We start from the raw sequence: 17,332 nt of genomic DNA, 5'->3' as shown, positions 1-17,332 counted from the left end.
TTGCATCTATGAGTAAAATGATGGGCCAAACATTTAATAATATTAAATTGAAACGTGTTGATAAAGTACTACCTCTATTATCTGTGAACAGTATCATAAATATTCATGATGAGAAGGTCCAAATACATCCTGTATTATTATTTCAACGCATGAGTATTACGGAGACTGAGCTTGAAAAATTCTTCGAGTACGAATTAGCCCCCTACCCTTTATCGCTCTTTGATGCAATTGGAGTGCGTAAGACACAGAAGTCAGTCATTTATGATTGCTTTGAATGTGTGAACATTGATATCGAAAGTACAAATGCTACCTACATCATCGATGGAGGATACCTGTTACATCGTGTTGTGGGGGATCGAGAGAACACATTTGAGGATATTTTAGACAAATATCTCCAGTATATTCGTAGACACTTTGGTTACAACGTTACTATAATATTTGACGGTTACACTGATTATACAAAAAATATCAAAGCTGCAGAACAACGTCGTCGAGCTAAACAAACATCTTCATCGTCGTTTTTGATCGATCAAAGACTGTTCCGACAAACCAACAGCAGATTTTTGCTAATACTCACAATAAATCTCGTTTGATTAAGATGTTATGTGAATAATTTGCAGCTGCAAACATTGTCGTGAAACAAGCACAAAATGACGCTGATAATAATATTAACTGCAGCAACACCTAGTGATAAGATCATTTACTTTTTAAAACTTGGGAGAGCTCAGGTTCAAACAAAAATATATTCTTCACAAAGTTTAACTGCATATCCAAAATGTCAGCCTCATATATTATTCCTTCATGCGATAACTGGCTGCGATACGACATCAGCGATTTTCAAAAGAGGCAAAAATACAGTATTCAAATTGTTTGGAAAACGTGAAGGCTTGATTGATAACGCAAAAGTATTTACAAATATTAACTCGTCAGCAGATGTTATCCTCACCAATGGAATTCGTGTTCTTCTTGCTATGTATGGAGCTCCAAAAAAATGGAATCGATAGAGAAGTATAGATAATTGAGTTTCGTGAAAAATACCAGAAACAATAAGAGAGTGCAGTTGTCTTGTCTCCCTCCAACATCTGCTTCTGTTAATCAACATTTGATTCGTGTGGTCTACCAAGTGCCATACTTGCACACTAGGCAATGATCTAAGTCCTGAAGATTGGGGCTGGAAATTGACGAATAATAGTAAATATATAGTGGAGTATTTCTACTGGGCAAACCATGTTAAAAAAAAGCGCCGTGTACACTACCTCAGAGATGGTGCGGAAATGTGTGCATATAGTCGAAAATACGACTTTCCTGCGGTCTAAAGTCACGATATCTCGAAACCGACGCTTTGTAGAGAAAAAAGTGTTGAGATCTTTTTTGTAGACAATTTTACGATCTACAAATTTTGTTTGAACCACGTAGCTCTCATTGTTTCAGAGATATACGCAAAAACAGCAAATTTGTGACCTTTGACCTCGAATAAAAACAACGCACGAGTGGGGACTTTTACCATGTAATGACGGATCCAAGGCCTGCACAAAAATCCAGCCTATTGCAAATTGGAATGTCTATTTTGACTGAACTAATAAGCACATACATATTTTAATATTTGACAGATGCTCCTTGTCGTCCGCTGTCTTCATTGTGGTCAATACTTTGGTACTCAAAAAGATTTGATTTAACAATTGCGCTTTTTCTATTCTTTAACATTTTCTGGTATAGCCAAAAACTGCTGATAGGTTCACTAATACACTCACATTTGTTATGTTCAGGGATGGACAAAACCTAAATTAGTAACCGACGCAAAACCGTGGACCAAATCAGCACACACGACCTATGTATGAAAACGCTACGTAAATGAGCACTCTTCTACCGACAGTGCAGCGGTTATCCAGGAAAATCTGTTTTTCTCCGTAGAAACGCATCAGCTGATTGCTCTCTTACCACGCAGATTTGGCAGTCTCGGCATGTTTTGGTAGTAATTAAGAAAAAAAACTTAAATATACCACACTACTGTTATAAAGGAGAAAGTTAGTGAATGTGTATGAATGTAACTCTTTCACTACTAAAAGGGATTTCGGTTCGCTTTGGCAGAAGACATTGCTCGCCGATTCCAAAGGAAGACACTAGCCAGCGATGACATGAATTTTAACAATAAGCTGAGACTAATTGAGTATCATTTTCCGAGGGTTGGAAAAATATTGCCCGATTTCAGTATACTTGCCTTATAAAAAACGGAAGGGCTCTCCACTGATTTGGTCAGAGAGCTTGGTTATGATACTGTGCCTTTGGGAATTCAAGTCAATCAAACAAAGCCCATATTGCTACCGGAATCGTTCAATTTAATAACAACCGCGTAGCTAGAGGACAAGGGGGTATTTTTTCATGGACACACCAGGAGGTGATGAACTTGCTGTTGGCACAGTTCTGCAAAGACAAAGTGGTTGCCCTGGCTGTTGCGTACTCCTGAATACTCACTATTCACTCAGTATTCAAACTCTCGCTGAACCATTCAAGTGAAACTGTAAGTTGGTGTGCTCGTCATACTGATGCGTAACCTGGACGCTTCGAGACAGTGCAAAGGCACTAGATTACGTATTACAGATCTGAGACGACACGCTCAAGCCACCATTCTTACTGGAGGGTCCAAAAGAGAGACGGTATTAATATCCAGAATCCCTATAATACCCACCAATTTACGCTCCCAGTTCAAACGCTACAAGTTTTTTTTGGAAGTGGCTTTCTTTATCACAATAAATAAAAGTCAATGGCAAACTCTTAAAGTAGTCGGCTTTCACCCGGGCAACCTCTGCCTTTCACACGGTCAGCTGTGAGTGGATTGCTGGCATGTGTCGAGAGCCAAAAACCTTTTTATATACACAGAAAACAATAAGTCCCGCAATATTTTTTTACCGAGATATGCTGCTGTGAAATGTTTTTTAGCTGTCTATTTTAAAAATGTGAATGATCATTATTTGCACCGTAAATACACATTTTATTTTCCCTTATAAACCTCAGGTAACACCGCGGGTCAAAGCTAGTTTGAAATATTCTTATTGCCTCAGCTAGTGACCAACGTTCTGCCCTTCTTTACTTACCGCATGTATCAAACGAAATCTGTCAAAAGTTATGCCCGTAATGGCAAATCTGTTATTATCTTTTGTTTACATTTGAGCAATGTTGTCATTGTTCAATTTATATACATGGTTTTGCACACATTTAGTATTCCAGTTATAATCTTGCGTAATGTAAAAGAAAAAGACTAAAATCCAACTATTAAATAGAGTTCATCTTATTAAAAATAATAGTATTCGACTGTGATTCAGAGTTTGGTTAAGAATATTTTAAATATGTTTCCGTTTATTTTTTACTTACTGCAAAATACCTATGTACATTGGCAAATCTGTTTTGCAAGAGAGCAATGAGCTGAATCTTTCTACGAAAAGAATCCAATTTTCACGGACATCCACGTACACGGACGTTAGAAGCGGTGGTGAGTGTCCAATTACATTGAGCTTTCATAAGATAGGCCGCATCAACTGATACGGGTTTCGGTTTTGCGGCTGCCACTAATTAAAGCATTACGATGTGACAAAACGGACTATAAAGTCAGTCTGCAATCAGTTGATAACTGAGTAGCAGGAATAAAGGGTTGTTAAACTTATTCCAGTGTGAGAGCGCCTCAAAATTAGCGTTTTTTATAACATTTTCCATTATGGCCAGATTGAACAAAATTATAATTTTTGGGCATTTAAATTAAAACACCCAACATTTAGTATGAATAAAATTACTATATAGTGGTTATTTATTATATGGAGAAACTATTTAAATCTTTTTAAAGAATATTATAACAACTGACTTTTGTCCTTTCAATGCCCAATAATAGGATTTAAGCTTGTTAGCTCTCAATCATTAAATGTTTTTAATAATTTTCCGTTGAAAATATTACCATGATGCTTCAAATTACAAAACTTTTCATCAAATACCTTTAAATTTCACAAATTTATTTAATTTTCATTGTTTTACATTTATTATAAGTGATCTTGAACGATGCAACAAATCCCTCCGTTTACATATTTTTTTCGTAAGATTTCAATCTGGCCATCGCTCGTTTCCAATTGCTAAACGTCAAAACCTCCTGAACTCGATCAACTGTCAAAGTTTAGGTGGTTTTGACGTTTAGCAATTGCTCTCTCACTTCCAGTGAGAGAGGAGTTAAACATCTCTTTATCTCTGCTGAGTAGGTTAGTGCGAACGGGGTTGCACATTTTATGGTGCATATGAAAACAAACTAAATTCTATGTTGTACTCAATTGTCCAATTATAATCAAATTGCTTGAAATAGTACTAATAGATATTTACTTGAATGCAACAGATTATTATATTAAACATAGTAGTCTTTATACAGTTCAACATGGTGGAAAATTTTCAAATTGACCTTCTAATATCAAATCCTACTATTTAAATTGACAGAGGCATATTTTATTGCAATGTTTTGACAATCTTGCTTTTTCTGCAGTGACTTCAATGTCATGATGCGTGTGCAGCAACGCCAGGCCGATCAAACTACCTTGAAGCATTTTTGTCTTCAGCCACGTTTTAATGCGGCGAAGTGTCGAAAAAGAACGTTCAGATCTTTCATCCGCCACAGGAAGTGTGCAGAACATGCGAAGAAAACTATGAATTATGGGGTAGAGGTCTACATCGAAGTTCTTCAACTTTTCCAATGCAGTAGTCGGTAATTTGTTGTCTTTTGACTTTTGTTTCTGCCCCCAATGGCACTGCTAGTGTTCAAGTTCTCCTTTGAACTTTAAACGTCGCACGACGTTGTCATTATTCAAAAGGCCTTTGAATCTATCTATCAAGCAGTCAATGAGATTTTACATTTTATTGGTTTTCAAAACACATACTTTTTTTGGAAGCAGCAAACTCAGTTCAAATCCATCCAATACTTCTCTAGAAAAGCGGGTCTTCAAATCTTCGCCGATTGTATCCAACAGAGGAATGTACACTGAGACCCTGTACTATTCTTCGCAAGTTCTCTCCCAGAAACTTTCGCGTTTTGCTTGTCGGCCGCAGATTCTTGGTTTTTCTTCGTCAACTTTCAGTTCTGCCGCCATATTTTTCGTGTCTGAATAAATGGATCGAAAATGTTCATCCGCAGCGTATCTATCATATTTGACGTCTTCGCCAGATCAATTGAATTTTTCTGAAGAATCCCGCGGAGTGAATGACTTAGAGATATAATATTACATATGTAGGCTAAACATCCCAATTATAAATTGAAATTTGGACACGGCAGTGATGAGTATCGTTCCATTTCCCGCTGTTTCCTTATTTTTCCAGTTGCTAATTTTTCAATATTAGAAAACTTGGAGGATAAACTGCGGATAATGTATCAATCGAATATATCACAGATGGACCTGAATGCAGCATATATTTCAAGTTTTTAATTTTCCCACCTCTGAATCCGCCACTGGACCACATCCAGCATGCAGGTGTAAAAAGCTGAAAGTGTACACGAAAACCCTGGAGAGTCGATTGAGCGCTGTTCGCAGCAAATCGGCCAAAAATATGTGAAATTGGTCAACAAATTTCCCATATAGTACTACATACCATTATAGCTATTTTTGTTACTCTAACAAACAAATATGGCGGTCAGTGTATGGTTGACGTTTTGCACCTTATTGTATATCCTTGGCTTTGGTCCTGGCAAGTTGCAAGAGTATGAAATGTTCGGTTACACTCGAACACAGCCCTCTCTTACTTGTTATCGATGATACGCTTTGTCGTATACTCGTAGTAACCCTCTAACACATAATCTTATAATACTTGATTATAACCGATAAAACCGATAATATTTCAGCTATGATGAATAGAGCCATGTGTAAGGAGTGACCAGAAACGATTATTTCACATATGGCTCACTGCTTACGACTTCCGGTCTTAGACCAAGGTTAGCCAAAAAACGTCCTTAAAAAAACATCCACAATAAAAACAAAATAGCCCCCCTTCTGATGACGACCGCTGCAAACGTATTAAGGATTACGATTTAAGGGATTGCACCTAGAATGTCCAGTCTTTTAATTGTGAAGGTAACGCTAGCCAGTCGGCAGACATCAGCGCCGTTCAAGAAGTGCGATGGTGCTCCCTTGTCTCGATCGAAAAAAGGACGATGTGACCACAGATGTCTTCAATGGGCGCTTGGAGCGCACTTTATGCCAGGGTAAGCAAAGAAGGTATCTTTGCAACAGCGTTCTGTAAATTAAGACTCTATGAAACATCCCCAAGTGGGTTGAGGCTGATCGAATTCGACAGGGCTCGAAATATGGTTATGGCAATTCATCAAGCTACCTGACTGTCTCCGGATCAAAACGCCACCAACCATATCGATCATGTTGTGATAGACGGAAGATACGTCTCTAGTGTTTAAGACGTTCGTACACTCTGAGGACCTAGTATTGACTCGAACCATTATCTTGCTGTGAAAAAACACGTAAATAAATACAAGGAAGGGTCGACGTCGAGAAACTGCAATCACAACAGTAATTTTCTGCTCGACTAGCACTCCTACTCTCTGAGCGCACTCGTCAGCAACTCGGTATAAGAAAACTGTGTGACGGCATTTCAAGCTCCTTACGTACAGCTGCAAATAAAATTATGGGGTTTTGAAAAATGTAGAAGAATGATGAGGAGTGCCGTGTCGCAGTGGGAAGAAAACAGACTGCCTACCTCCCAACTTTACAATCGGCCGCAACATGTGTGAGGTGGGATAGATATCAAAAGTTGAAGAGGGAAACGAGACATAGTTGCAGCCAAAAAAAGAGAGGGGCTGAAGAAAATGGGTCTTGTAGTGAACGAGGGCAAGACGAAATATCTCCTGTCATTATACAAATAGTCGTTGCTAGGACTTGGCTGCCACGTCACTGTCGACAGTCTTATCTTCGAGGTCATAGATAATTTTGCTTATCTTGAAACTAGCATTAACAGAAACAACAACTTTGGCCTCGGAAACCTAACCAGAATAACTCTTGCCCACAGGTGCTACTTCGGACTGAGTAGGCAATTGAGAAGTATAGTCCTCTCTCGACGAATAAAGACCAAATTCTATATCGTGGAGGATGACAATATCTGATGAGTCGGCATTACAAGTGTTCGAGGGAAAGGCTCTGCGGAAATTATATGGTACTTTGAACATTGGCAACGGCGAATACCGCAGTCTATGGAATAACGAGATAAACGACAACATTAGCATAACTCAGCGAATTAAAAGATAGCGGCTACGCCGGCTAGGTCATGTCGTCCGAATGGATGAAACCAATTCACCTCTGAGATTATTCGACTCATTATCCGCCGGGGGAAGCCGTAGAAGACCTCAACAGAGTTAGAAATACTAGGTGAAGAAGGACCTGTTTACACTTGGAATCTCTAATTGTCGCCGAACAGTGAAAAGGAAGAACGACTGGCGCGCTGTTGTAAACTCGACTATAACCACGTAAGCGGTGACTGTGCCAATAGAGAAGAAGGATGTCCCTGAAAAAGCATGAGAGCGAGCAGTATGAAAATGCGGTACAAATGTGCTAAATAGATATGTAAACTCCCACGTTCATATACGTTTGTAGTTAGTTTTGACACACTGCTATTAAAACAAGATACAAACTTTGTTAGAGCGCTTTTCGTAGAACAAAGCACAAAAACGATTAAAAACAATATCGTTCCCCTCTTGCAGTGCGAAACAAAATAGTTATAACAAGTAATCTCGCAATGATATATGAGGTATAAATCCATCCATAGGGTTTGAAAGCTAATGAATAAATTGAGTATAGGAGTAAGAAATCGTAATTGGGAATTATTACTTTAGAATATGGGGCTTACACAAATGTTCAGATCGATGCCATTCATATTAAACGCTAAACCACACAATGTAAGAAAAAAAGTTCCGAAATGCCATTCAAAGACATATCGATCAAAGAAAATATTTACGGTCAGCAGAAGGTAAAGACTGCCTAACTTTTGGCATAATTCAAGTATGATCGATAACATGTTTTTAAGCAAATCTAAGATGCAATGTATGATAAAGTAACGTTTACCATTAAAAGTAATATATAGAGGCAGGGTTTTTTTCGTTGACCGAATTTGCACATTTTTGAATTTAAACTTTAATATATCCGATATAATGCGTGCTCTTAATATTGCAATTCACTAAGAAGAAAATGTCTGCGTACACGATACCAACAAAAATAACTTAATGGGAAAAATAACTTTATATATATTTTACAAAAAACAATTTATTTGATATTGATTAAAGGATATTTAATAGGTGTAGCTTTATGAAATTAAAGTTATTAAATTGCTGACAAAAACATATAAATAAAACAAAATATACAGACGAAAAGAAAATCCATTAGAAAAAGTCTGCGTACAAGGCACATAAGTAGAATTAAGTTATTCTTCCTGCGTATTTTTCTTTAAAAACATAAAAAACCTTTCCGTTACAATTAAAAGCACATGCTTGGAGAGCCTTTCTTAGAGGTGTCTATCAACCAATTTTTCAGAGTACCAAGTGCAAAAAACTTTCTCTTTTTTTGGCCCATCCTAATATACATACATATGTATGTATGTACAAACAAAGATAGACCCGACTTGTTGTCTATGAGAAAACATTTTTATTATCATAACAAAGTTACCTTAAAAAGTTGCACTCCAATGACAGCAAACATAAATTGTAGCAAATAGGTAACTAGCATAATGTTACCAATTGTTTTTATCGCGACAACAACACATTTTACAACATACTGATTAAGTATGAGTGATAATTAAAGAATAATATATTTTTAAATTTATACATTATGTTATTTATGAATAATTTATTGTACATTATTTTATATTTTTATTAATTTAGATACATATGTGTAAATTGATTAATTAAGTAATGATCGCGGCGATAAAAGCGATGAGTAATTCAAAAAAAGCCATGAGTAATTAAACAAAAAGTTGATAACGATGAAAGGAAGAGGAGTCAGTAGCGCGGAAAAAATTTGTGTATGTCGACATGTTCCGAACCATCAAAACAATCGAATTTTCAGTATCATGTTTAATAATATAATGTTCAATATAGTTTTTATGTAAATATGTATTTATATCATCGTGGTTGTTTGTTTCATGGTTTATAATAAACATTATTTTAAGTTGTAAGTGCATGTAAGTATATGGAAAGAAACGAAAAAAGAAAAGAAAAAGGACGTTATAATTATGGAGAGGCATTATTACATATATCTATATCTATTTCTAAAATTAATTAGGGTATTACTTACAAATTATTAAATATAACATAAAGAACGTATATTTTGCATAATTTAAAAAGAAAAATACTAGTCTTGGTAGTTTCATAAAACATAATACATATTATTTCAGGGAGATTATTGATAATGGCCTAGTTATAGTAAAAAGAAATATAACATTTAAATGCGTTACTTTAATCATATGCTTTGATAGCGTGTTTAGCGCGGCTAAGTGTGATCGAAATCTTATAACGTATGCACTATCAAAAAATAATAAATCACATTTATCATTGATCGATAAATGTAATTAAAATAATCTCTTTTTTCAGTTTTCTACGTCAATATCAGTAATATTATAAATAATAATAAGGATAGTACTCAAGAATATTTTGTTAAACTGAACAAAAGGAGTGTGCGTGGGGCTAACTTGTGTGGATCAAATTTATATATATACTATACATATACTATATATATATATATATATACATACACCATATATATACATATATGTATGTATATAATATACATTATTGCCCAACTACGATTTGTTTTGATTATTTGAACGATTTTAATCTCTGTAGAATACGATACGATAATACTATATATACGTAAAAAGATGTCTACCTTTAGACATCAGACATAAAATTTAAGCCCATATTACGGGTTTTAACTCAACTGTATCATATTTTGAAAGTCGGTATTATCGATATCAATTCAAACCGGAAAAAAAATTTGGTTGAAGTGTTATCGAAGTTCAACAGTTTTATGTCATTGCAGTTTTCTACAATGTCCGTCAGCGATGAAGTGCTAAGCACATAGAGACATGGCAGCACGGCAGTGAGCTGTAAGTGGCGTCGTGAATCCTTCTACATGAACATTTTTAAGAAGAAAGCGACATAAAATTGGCCGGCATGTACACAAGACAACGCAGTTAGCGAGAGCCACAACCAAGAATAAAGTGATGTTCAACTTATTGCAGTGTGAGAGCGCTTCAAAATTTGCGTTTTTTTTAACATTTTCCATGATGGGAAGATTGAACAAAATAATAATTTTTGGGCATTTATCAACCCAACACCCAACATTTAGCACGAATTAAAATTATTATATGGTGGTTATTTATTACATGGAGAAACTAGTTAAATATTTTTAAAGTATATTAGAACAACTGACGTTTGACCTTTCAATACCCAATAAAAGAATTTAAGCTTGTCAACTCTCAATCATGAATGGTTTTTAATCATTTTCCATTGAAAATAATACTACGATGCTTCAAATTACAAAACGTTTCATCAAACACCTTTAAATTTCACAAATTTATTTAATTTTCATTGTTTTACATTTTTTAAAAGTGGTCTTGAACGATGCAACAAATCCCTTCGTTTACAAATTTTTTTGGTAAGATTTCAATCTGGCGATCGCTCGTTTCCAATTAATAAACGTCAAAACCTACTGAACTCGATTAGCTGTCAAAGTTCAGTAGGTTTTGACGTTTAGCAATTGCTCTCTCACTTCAAGTGATAGAGGAGTTAAACATCTCTTTATCTCTGGCCACAACTGTCGGTCTGCAGTCGTGAAGTCGTGCAGCTGTCTAAATAACTGTGTCCTTTAGAACGTGTGTATTTTAATATTTGGCATATGTCGCTTGCAGTCTGTCCCGCTCTATGTGTTCAGCACTTCAAATCAACCGAGTGGAGTTGCAAGCCGTAATAAGGGTATTCCATTCAGTTTTTGGTAACTATGTATGACATTACATATTATTTAAGTTTTGCCAAAACTTTTAACGAGTGATTATGTTCAAATGAATGCACAATAGAAGAATTACGTGAAGGTCAACACGAAAAAATCACTTTGTTGGAATTCTTAGCGGCCAATAAATATAAAGGGATAACTACATATTTACCTAGAATTGGTTATTTGTAAAAGTGCCCATACACGACACACAAGTGCGTTCGATGGGTATGTGTTCACATGCGGTTTACTCGTGTATGGGCTTGTGCGCGCACCGATCCATGTTCGCGAAAATGCTTGACTATTTACGATTGGTGCGCGCTCATGTGTGTCGTGTATGGCGTTGTGCGCGAACAAAATCTCATTTCTCTCGTGTCGCCGAACAGTGAAGATCGCGGACGAACAAAGGCAAGTGTTAAGGCCTGCTTTAGAGGCTTCAAAAAATCGATTTTTTGAGAGGGAAAGAAATAATTAATTCATGCAAAATTTCTAGGCTTTATAGTTATATATTTTAACATCTTTCAAAAATTTTTGGATACGAAATCTTTGATATTCTGCATTTGCGAAGCAATTGCCCGATGCATCTCACATGGGCAGTTTTCGGACGGCGGGCAGGATGCAGGTCGCAATTTCTATCAAAGCAAAATATTCAAAGAGATTCATATTTTTTAATAATTTATATTCTAGTTAAACTAAGAAAATTCCAAAAATAAGGGTAAAATTTTAAAAATTTTTTAAAAATTAAAAAAAAAGTGAATTTGACCAACAAAATTTACTTTATCTTGTTTATCTTATCTTAGTGTTTTTAGTTTAAATAGAAGATAATTTTATGCCAAAGATACTAAACTTTGCCCCAATTCCATAAAACAAACGTTTGGTTTTTCTCTATCCTGCCCGCCAATTAAAAATAATCGTAAAAATGGAAAACCGAGAAATCACGCTTCAAAGTTTTCGATTTTAACCCAAGCGCATATATCTGCTAAACGCTCAGTTACTATTTCCCTTCTAGCTTCGATAATATTTCGAAATCCCATCCATAACTTTTGGGACATATTCTTATATATTTTTTAAAGAGATTTAAGCAAAAAAAAATTGATTGTTCAGAATTTTTAATTATTAACGAAATACAAAGAAATATATAAAAATGCTACATTAGAAATAAATTCCAAGAAATGTTCCGCTTGCCTGTCGCACATGTTAACTCTGTGAAGAACGAACGCAAAATGGATTTGTGTGTCGTGTATGGGCAAACGAATTCATACCGATCGAACGCACTTGTGTGTTCGTGTATGGGCACTTTAAGCTAAGGCATCAAACAGCGAGGTTTATTTTGGGCGCAAACCTCAAATATTCTGAAGTCTGGGGTCATTGTATAACATAGCTGCAATAAGCAAATATTATATTTGCAATTTTTGGTGTATTATGTATGTTGTACTACCATCTAATTTTATTTCATATGGAAATGTCAAATTCAGACAATTATTCAATACCACCATCATTAATAAGCAGGTTTGGGTGTATAAATAGGTTAAATATTTTAAAAGGATATGTCTACACTTTTTTGATTTATTTGCAAACGTTTCTACTCGTAAAAATATCCGTAAATTAAACATTTTTACATTGAAGTAGCATTAAAAATATTATAAGGTATTAATAAGAGTAAACAAATATTTTATCAAATTGTGTACAAACGATTTACATACAATTTTTCTTAGCAATGCTGGCAATTACTTTCAACAATATTCTCAAAAATTGAAAACAGAGAAATGTTCACTATTTCCTATGCGCAATACAAACTAATATATTAGTAGCTGTCGCCAGTTTATAAAGCAATTCCTAAGCTAGCGACCTACTCATATGTTTGGCATACGTCAAATACAGTTAAATTACTCTTACTATGTATAAATCCCCCCGCATTTATATTTAATTATATTACTAAATTTAATATTTAAATTCTACACCTGTTTCTACTCACGCATTAAAACAAAAACAAATAATTTTAATTCTAAATTATACTTCGAGATTTGAAAATGTAAACTAATTCTTTATAAAATAACCAAAATAAATTAAATCATAGGCCATTAGCAGATACTTTATTAAATTATTGTACTCTTTACATTTCAATCCTTTATTCAGTCTGTCATAATTTCTGTGTCATGCATTATCTAATTGTAAGAATAGATAGAAGTAAATCATTTTCAAGTTTCAAGTAAGTAACAAATAACATTAAATATATATAGGTAGTACCTTTCACATAATCGTTATTAAAATATAAATACATTATAATTAATATAAATCTATTTCGGAATATTTATGAGAGACATTTAAGCTTTTCAAATACATACATAAATGTGTATATTTGTACACATAATGGAAGGTATTTCTCTTAAAAAAAATATTTTATTAAACACATCTTAAAGCTTTAACTCCTTTATTACTTAAGTATAAGATGATGATTAAAAGCAGCAAATTATAAGATTAAGCAAATCTCAAAATAATTTGTTAATAGTTATGTCAAGGTAATTAAAATAATTTTATTTAAAATAGAGAATAAACGTAAGCAAACAACTGCTAGTATATTTAATAAAATGCACTAAAACTTAAACATAAGCGAAAGAAAACAGATATGGATGTAAAGCGAGTATACTATACACTCCATTAAAAATAACACAGCCACACAAAAAAAAAGTGTCCGGATCTGGGGTCGAGACATATGTCTTCCTATGTATTTCGACGCGCTGAATCTAAATCCGACATCAGAATTGGGCCTGCACGTCCAGGTTCGTCCCTAACCTCAAAAAACTCCTAAAATCACCAATATATGTAAAAGTAATCATAATATACTGCCTTAAGAGCAAATTTATATACAAATACCAATGTCTGCAAGATTCGTACCCTACGATTGCCGTGACCTTACATAACCTAACTTAACCTAATTTAACACAGCCACGAAATAATTTTTATTTCCCGGATTTATGAACGTGACGTGTATATTCCAATGTATTTCGACGAGCTCAATCTGAACTAACTATTAAAATTTACCTTACTGGTCCAGGTGGGATCCTCACCTTGAAAATATCTGTAAATCACATAAATATGTAAGAGAATTGTGATGTACTGCCTGAGAGGCAGTTATGTCATCTAAAAATCAACGACTGCATAGCAAATTTAACAAACACCATCGTCCACGAGCATCAATGTATGTAAATTCTAATTTAACCCAACCTATCTTAACACAAATCAGCCAATTAATCTAACTTGTCATGAATGTTAAATGAATAGACACATTGTATTCAGTCTGCATTGTTTCCTCTGTACCGTGTTCTTTTTTCTTCGAAAGATCTGTGCAAAGGGTTTCGCTTACGCTTGCCGCCCTTTGTATTTGTTTCTCTTTTCAACATCCAGCAAAAATCAGCCATCATAACTTCATCCCATCTACCCTGATAGCGTTGTTCCATCACTTTGATATCCTGATGAAACCGTTCCCCTTGTTCTTCGCTGTAATCACCGAGATTTTCGGGAAACCTATCCAGATGTGAATCGAGAAAGTGTAATTTTAAATTCACCAAACACCCCAAATTTTTGAAGTTCGCTACCATCTTAGCCACAATTTGTTTGTAGTCTGGACTTTTCTTGTTACCAAGGAAATTTGTCGCTACCGCTTTAAAACTTTCCCACGCTTCCTTTTCTATGTACGTCATGTTAGTGACGAAATTCGTGTCTTTGAATAACTTTCGAATTTGTGGTCCATTGAATACACCTTGCTTTAATTTAGCATCAGAAATGAATGGGAATTTTCGCGCTATATACGTGAAACATTCGCCATCCTTATTCAAGGCTTTGACGAATTGCTTCATTAAACCCAGCTTGATGTGAAGGGGTGGAAGGAGTATTTTTTGGGGATCAACAAGGCTCTCCTCGATGACGTTGTGAGAACCAGGTTCAAGGGCTGCTCTCTTAGGCCAATTTTTCTTGGCATAATGGTTAGCCCGATCTCTGCTATTCCACAGGCATAAGAAACATGGCTCTCTCGTAAATCCCGATTATTGTCCCAATATCATGGTTACAATTTTAAGATCACCACATATTTGCCATTTGTGATTCTCGTACTTTACTCTATCGAGAAGAAGTTTAACATTGTTATACTCCTCTTTCATCACTGTCGAATGAGCTATCGGAATGGGAGCGAAGAAATTTGTATTGTGTATCAAAACACCTTTTATGCTGCGAAACGATGAATCGATGAAAAGTCTCCAATCTTCAGGTCTACACGCATTTTTCTTCAAGTGATCCATCAGACCTTTCACGTCTGTGCAATAAACCAAAGATGTCTCTTCATCTTTTGTGAAATATTTTCGGAATTCTTTATCTCTATTGCGATAAAATGACACTTTTGTGTTCGGCTTTAAGAGGTTCCTTTGTTTCAGAAATGAAGCAGCAAATTCTGCACCATCTTTCGGCAGTCCTAGATCTCGGATAAAATCGTTCAGCTCCAGCTACGATACTAACAAAGGAACTCTAGACTTAGCGTGGTACGCAACATAATCATTTTCTGCGTCGTCACTGTCCTCACTATTATCATTATCTTCTTCAGATTGGTCACCAGTGTCACTACTATTTTCTTCAGACTGGTTGTCGACTTCCATTTCATCATCGTGTTCAACGGCAGTATCAGCTATACGTGCTTTCGGATCTACTTCAGTTGGTCTTATTACTGTAGACACATTGATGTATGAAATGGAATTCTTCTTCTTTGCACTGATCCCTTTAACGTCATTCATGCAAAAGTAGCAGTCTTTTCTATGAATTGGTTTCTTCCATATAGTTGGAGAAACATATTTGCAATATTTTTGGTTTTTTGAATTTTTGAAACGATACAACATTAGTCTGCAGGAATTACAGATGATGTGAGGAACCCAATTTGTGTCTTGGTTGAGTATTTTACGACTGAAATAGTCTTCATAAAGCGATTCCACATCTTGATCTATTTTTTTTCGCAAAGTACTTACTTCATATTTACTGCAGATATAACAGAATGTGTCTGAACTTTTTTGGCAGTCATGTGCTTGTAATATGCCAGGAACCTTTTTTCTTGTAGCATTTGACTCTTCATTAACCAAGTTATCCATTAATGCAGAGCTACGGTTGCATGATAACGACGTCGGAGGGCCCGCTTTCCCACCCTGACCAGACGCCGATACTGGGGTTCCTGATCCCTGCATCGTAAAACACTTTTTTCCTGTGCCTGCCATGACGGCATGAACGCCGTTTACCCAGGGACTAAGCCAGTATGGACCCATTGCCCACCGTCACCACGTGGAGGTGCCCTGATTACAGACACAGGCGAAAAATTCGAACAAGAAGGTATTACGGAGGTAGGGAGTGCAGTGCCATACTTTTGCAGATATATTTCACTGCCATAAATTTATCGCTGTCAAACTCGGAAGGTTACAGAAAATAATGTTCAAGCTTTTTATGCGTTACCTGAATGATATACTTAAACCATGCTCAAACGATAAGTTTAATGCTATGACGATCAATTTATGTAAATTATTTTCTCTACATTAAATGCTGTCATTTTTGAGGTTAGGGACGAACCTGAACGTGCAGGCCCAATTCTGATGTCGGATTTAGATTCAGCGCGTCGAAATACATAGGAAGACATATGACACGTTCACAAATCCGAAAAAAAATTTTTCGTGGCTGTGTTAGGTTAGGTTAAGTTAGGTTATGTAAGGTCACGGCAATCGTAGGGTGCGAATCTTGCAGACATTGGTATTTGTATATAAATTTGCTCTTAAGGCAGTATATTATGATTACTTTTACATATATTGGTGATTTTAGGAGTTTTTTGAGGTTAGGGACGAACCTGGACGTGCAGGTCCAATTCTGATGTCGGATTTAGATTCAGCGCGTCGAAATACATAGGAAGACATATGTCTCGACCCCAGATCCGGACACTTTTTTTTTTTGTGTGGCTGTGTAATAACTGGAAGTCACTCTTCGTGTACAAGCAATAACACTTAATCCCTACTTAAATGTGATGTTGAAAATATTTTTGCTTTGATGAACAACAAGAAGCAAGCACTTTTTGTGTATCTGCGGTAAACTATTATTAATTAAAGACATCGGCTTCCCCAGCTCTTCATAAATGTTTCAATGCGGATTAACTAATATTTTACCACAGTTTCCAGTTATTAAATTTTAATATAATGGGTTGTCAAAAAAGTCTTGCGGTATTTTTATTGATTTTTTTTTTATTGAAATAGAATGAATTTTTGATGACTCATGCCCAGCTCTTGACCGATGCTACGGCTGCTACTAAGCCG

At 35.5% G+C, this 17,332-nt stretch overlaps 1 protein-coding gene and 1 long non-coding RNA gene across 5 annotated transcripts in view; both read right to left on the bottom strand.

Annotated features, from left to right (window-relative positions):
* The window catches only part of LOC120779893 (voltage-dependent calcium channel type D subunit alpha-1), a 74,820-nt gene that overhangs the window by 27,349 nt on the left and 30,139 nt on the right, over positions 1-17,332 (bottom strand). For 3 of the 4 annotated variants that reach the window (XM_040112242.1, XM_040112241.1, XM_040112244.1), the window contains one exon: positions 8,682-8,789. The exons of the other annotated variant lie outside the window; for it this stretch is intronic. In XM_040112242.1, the coding sequence (XP_039968176.1) occupies positions 8,682-8,789 (108 nt within the window). The remainder of the gene's footprint in view (positions 1-8,681; positions 8,790-17,332) is intronic. 4 annotated transcript variants of the gene reach the window in all.
* On the bottom strand, positions 4,352-4,940 carry LOC120779894. Its single transcript, XR_005705753.1, has 2 exons — positions 4,905-4,940; positions 4,352-4,852 (listed from the first exon to the last, which is right to left on the bottom strand). It is a non-coding gene; the product is annotated as an uncharacterized LOC120779894 (long non-coding RNA).

This window comes from Bactrocera tryoni, unplaced genomic scaffold (assembly GCF_016617805.1).
Source record: "Bactrocera tryoni isolate S06 unplaced genomic scaffold, CSIRO_BtryS06_freeze2 scaffold_11, whole genome shotgun sequence".
In the NCBI taxonomy this organism is placed as follows: domain Eukaryota; kingdom Metazoa; phylum Arthropoda; class Insecta; order Diptera; family Tephritidae; genus Bactrocera; species Bactrocera tryoni.
Note: the sequence above shows the minus strand (reverse complement) of the source record. Positions and strands in the feature narration are given on the sequence as shown.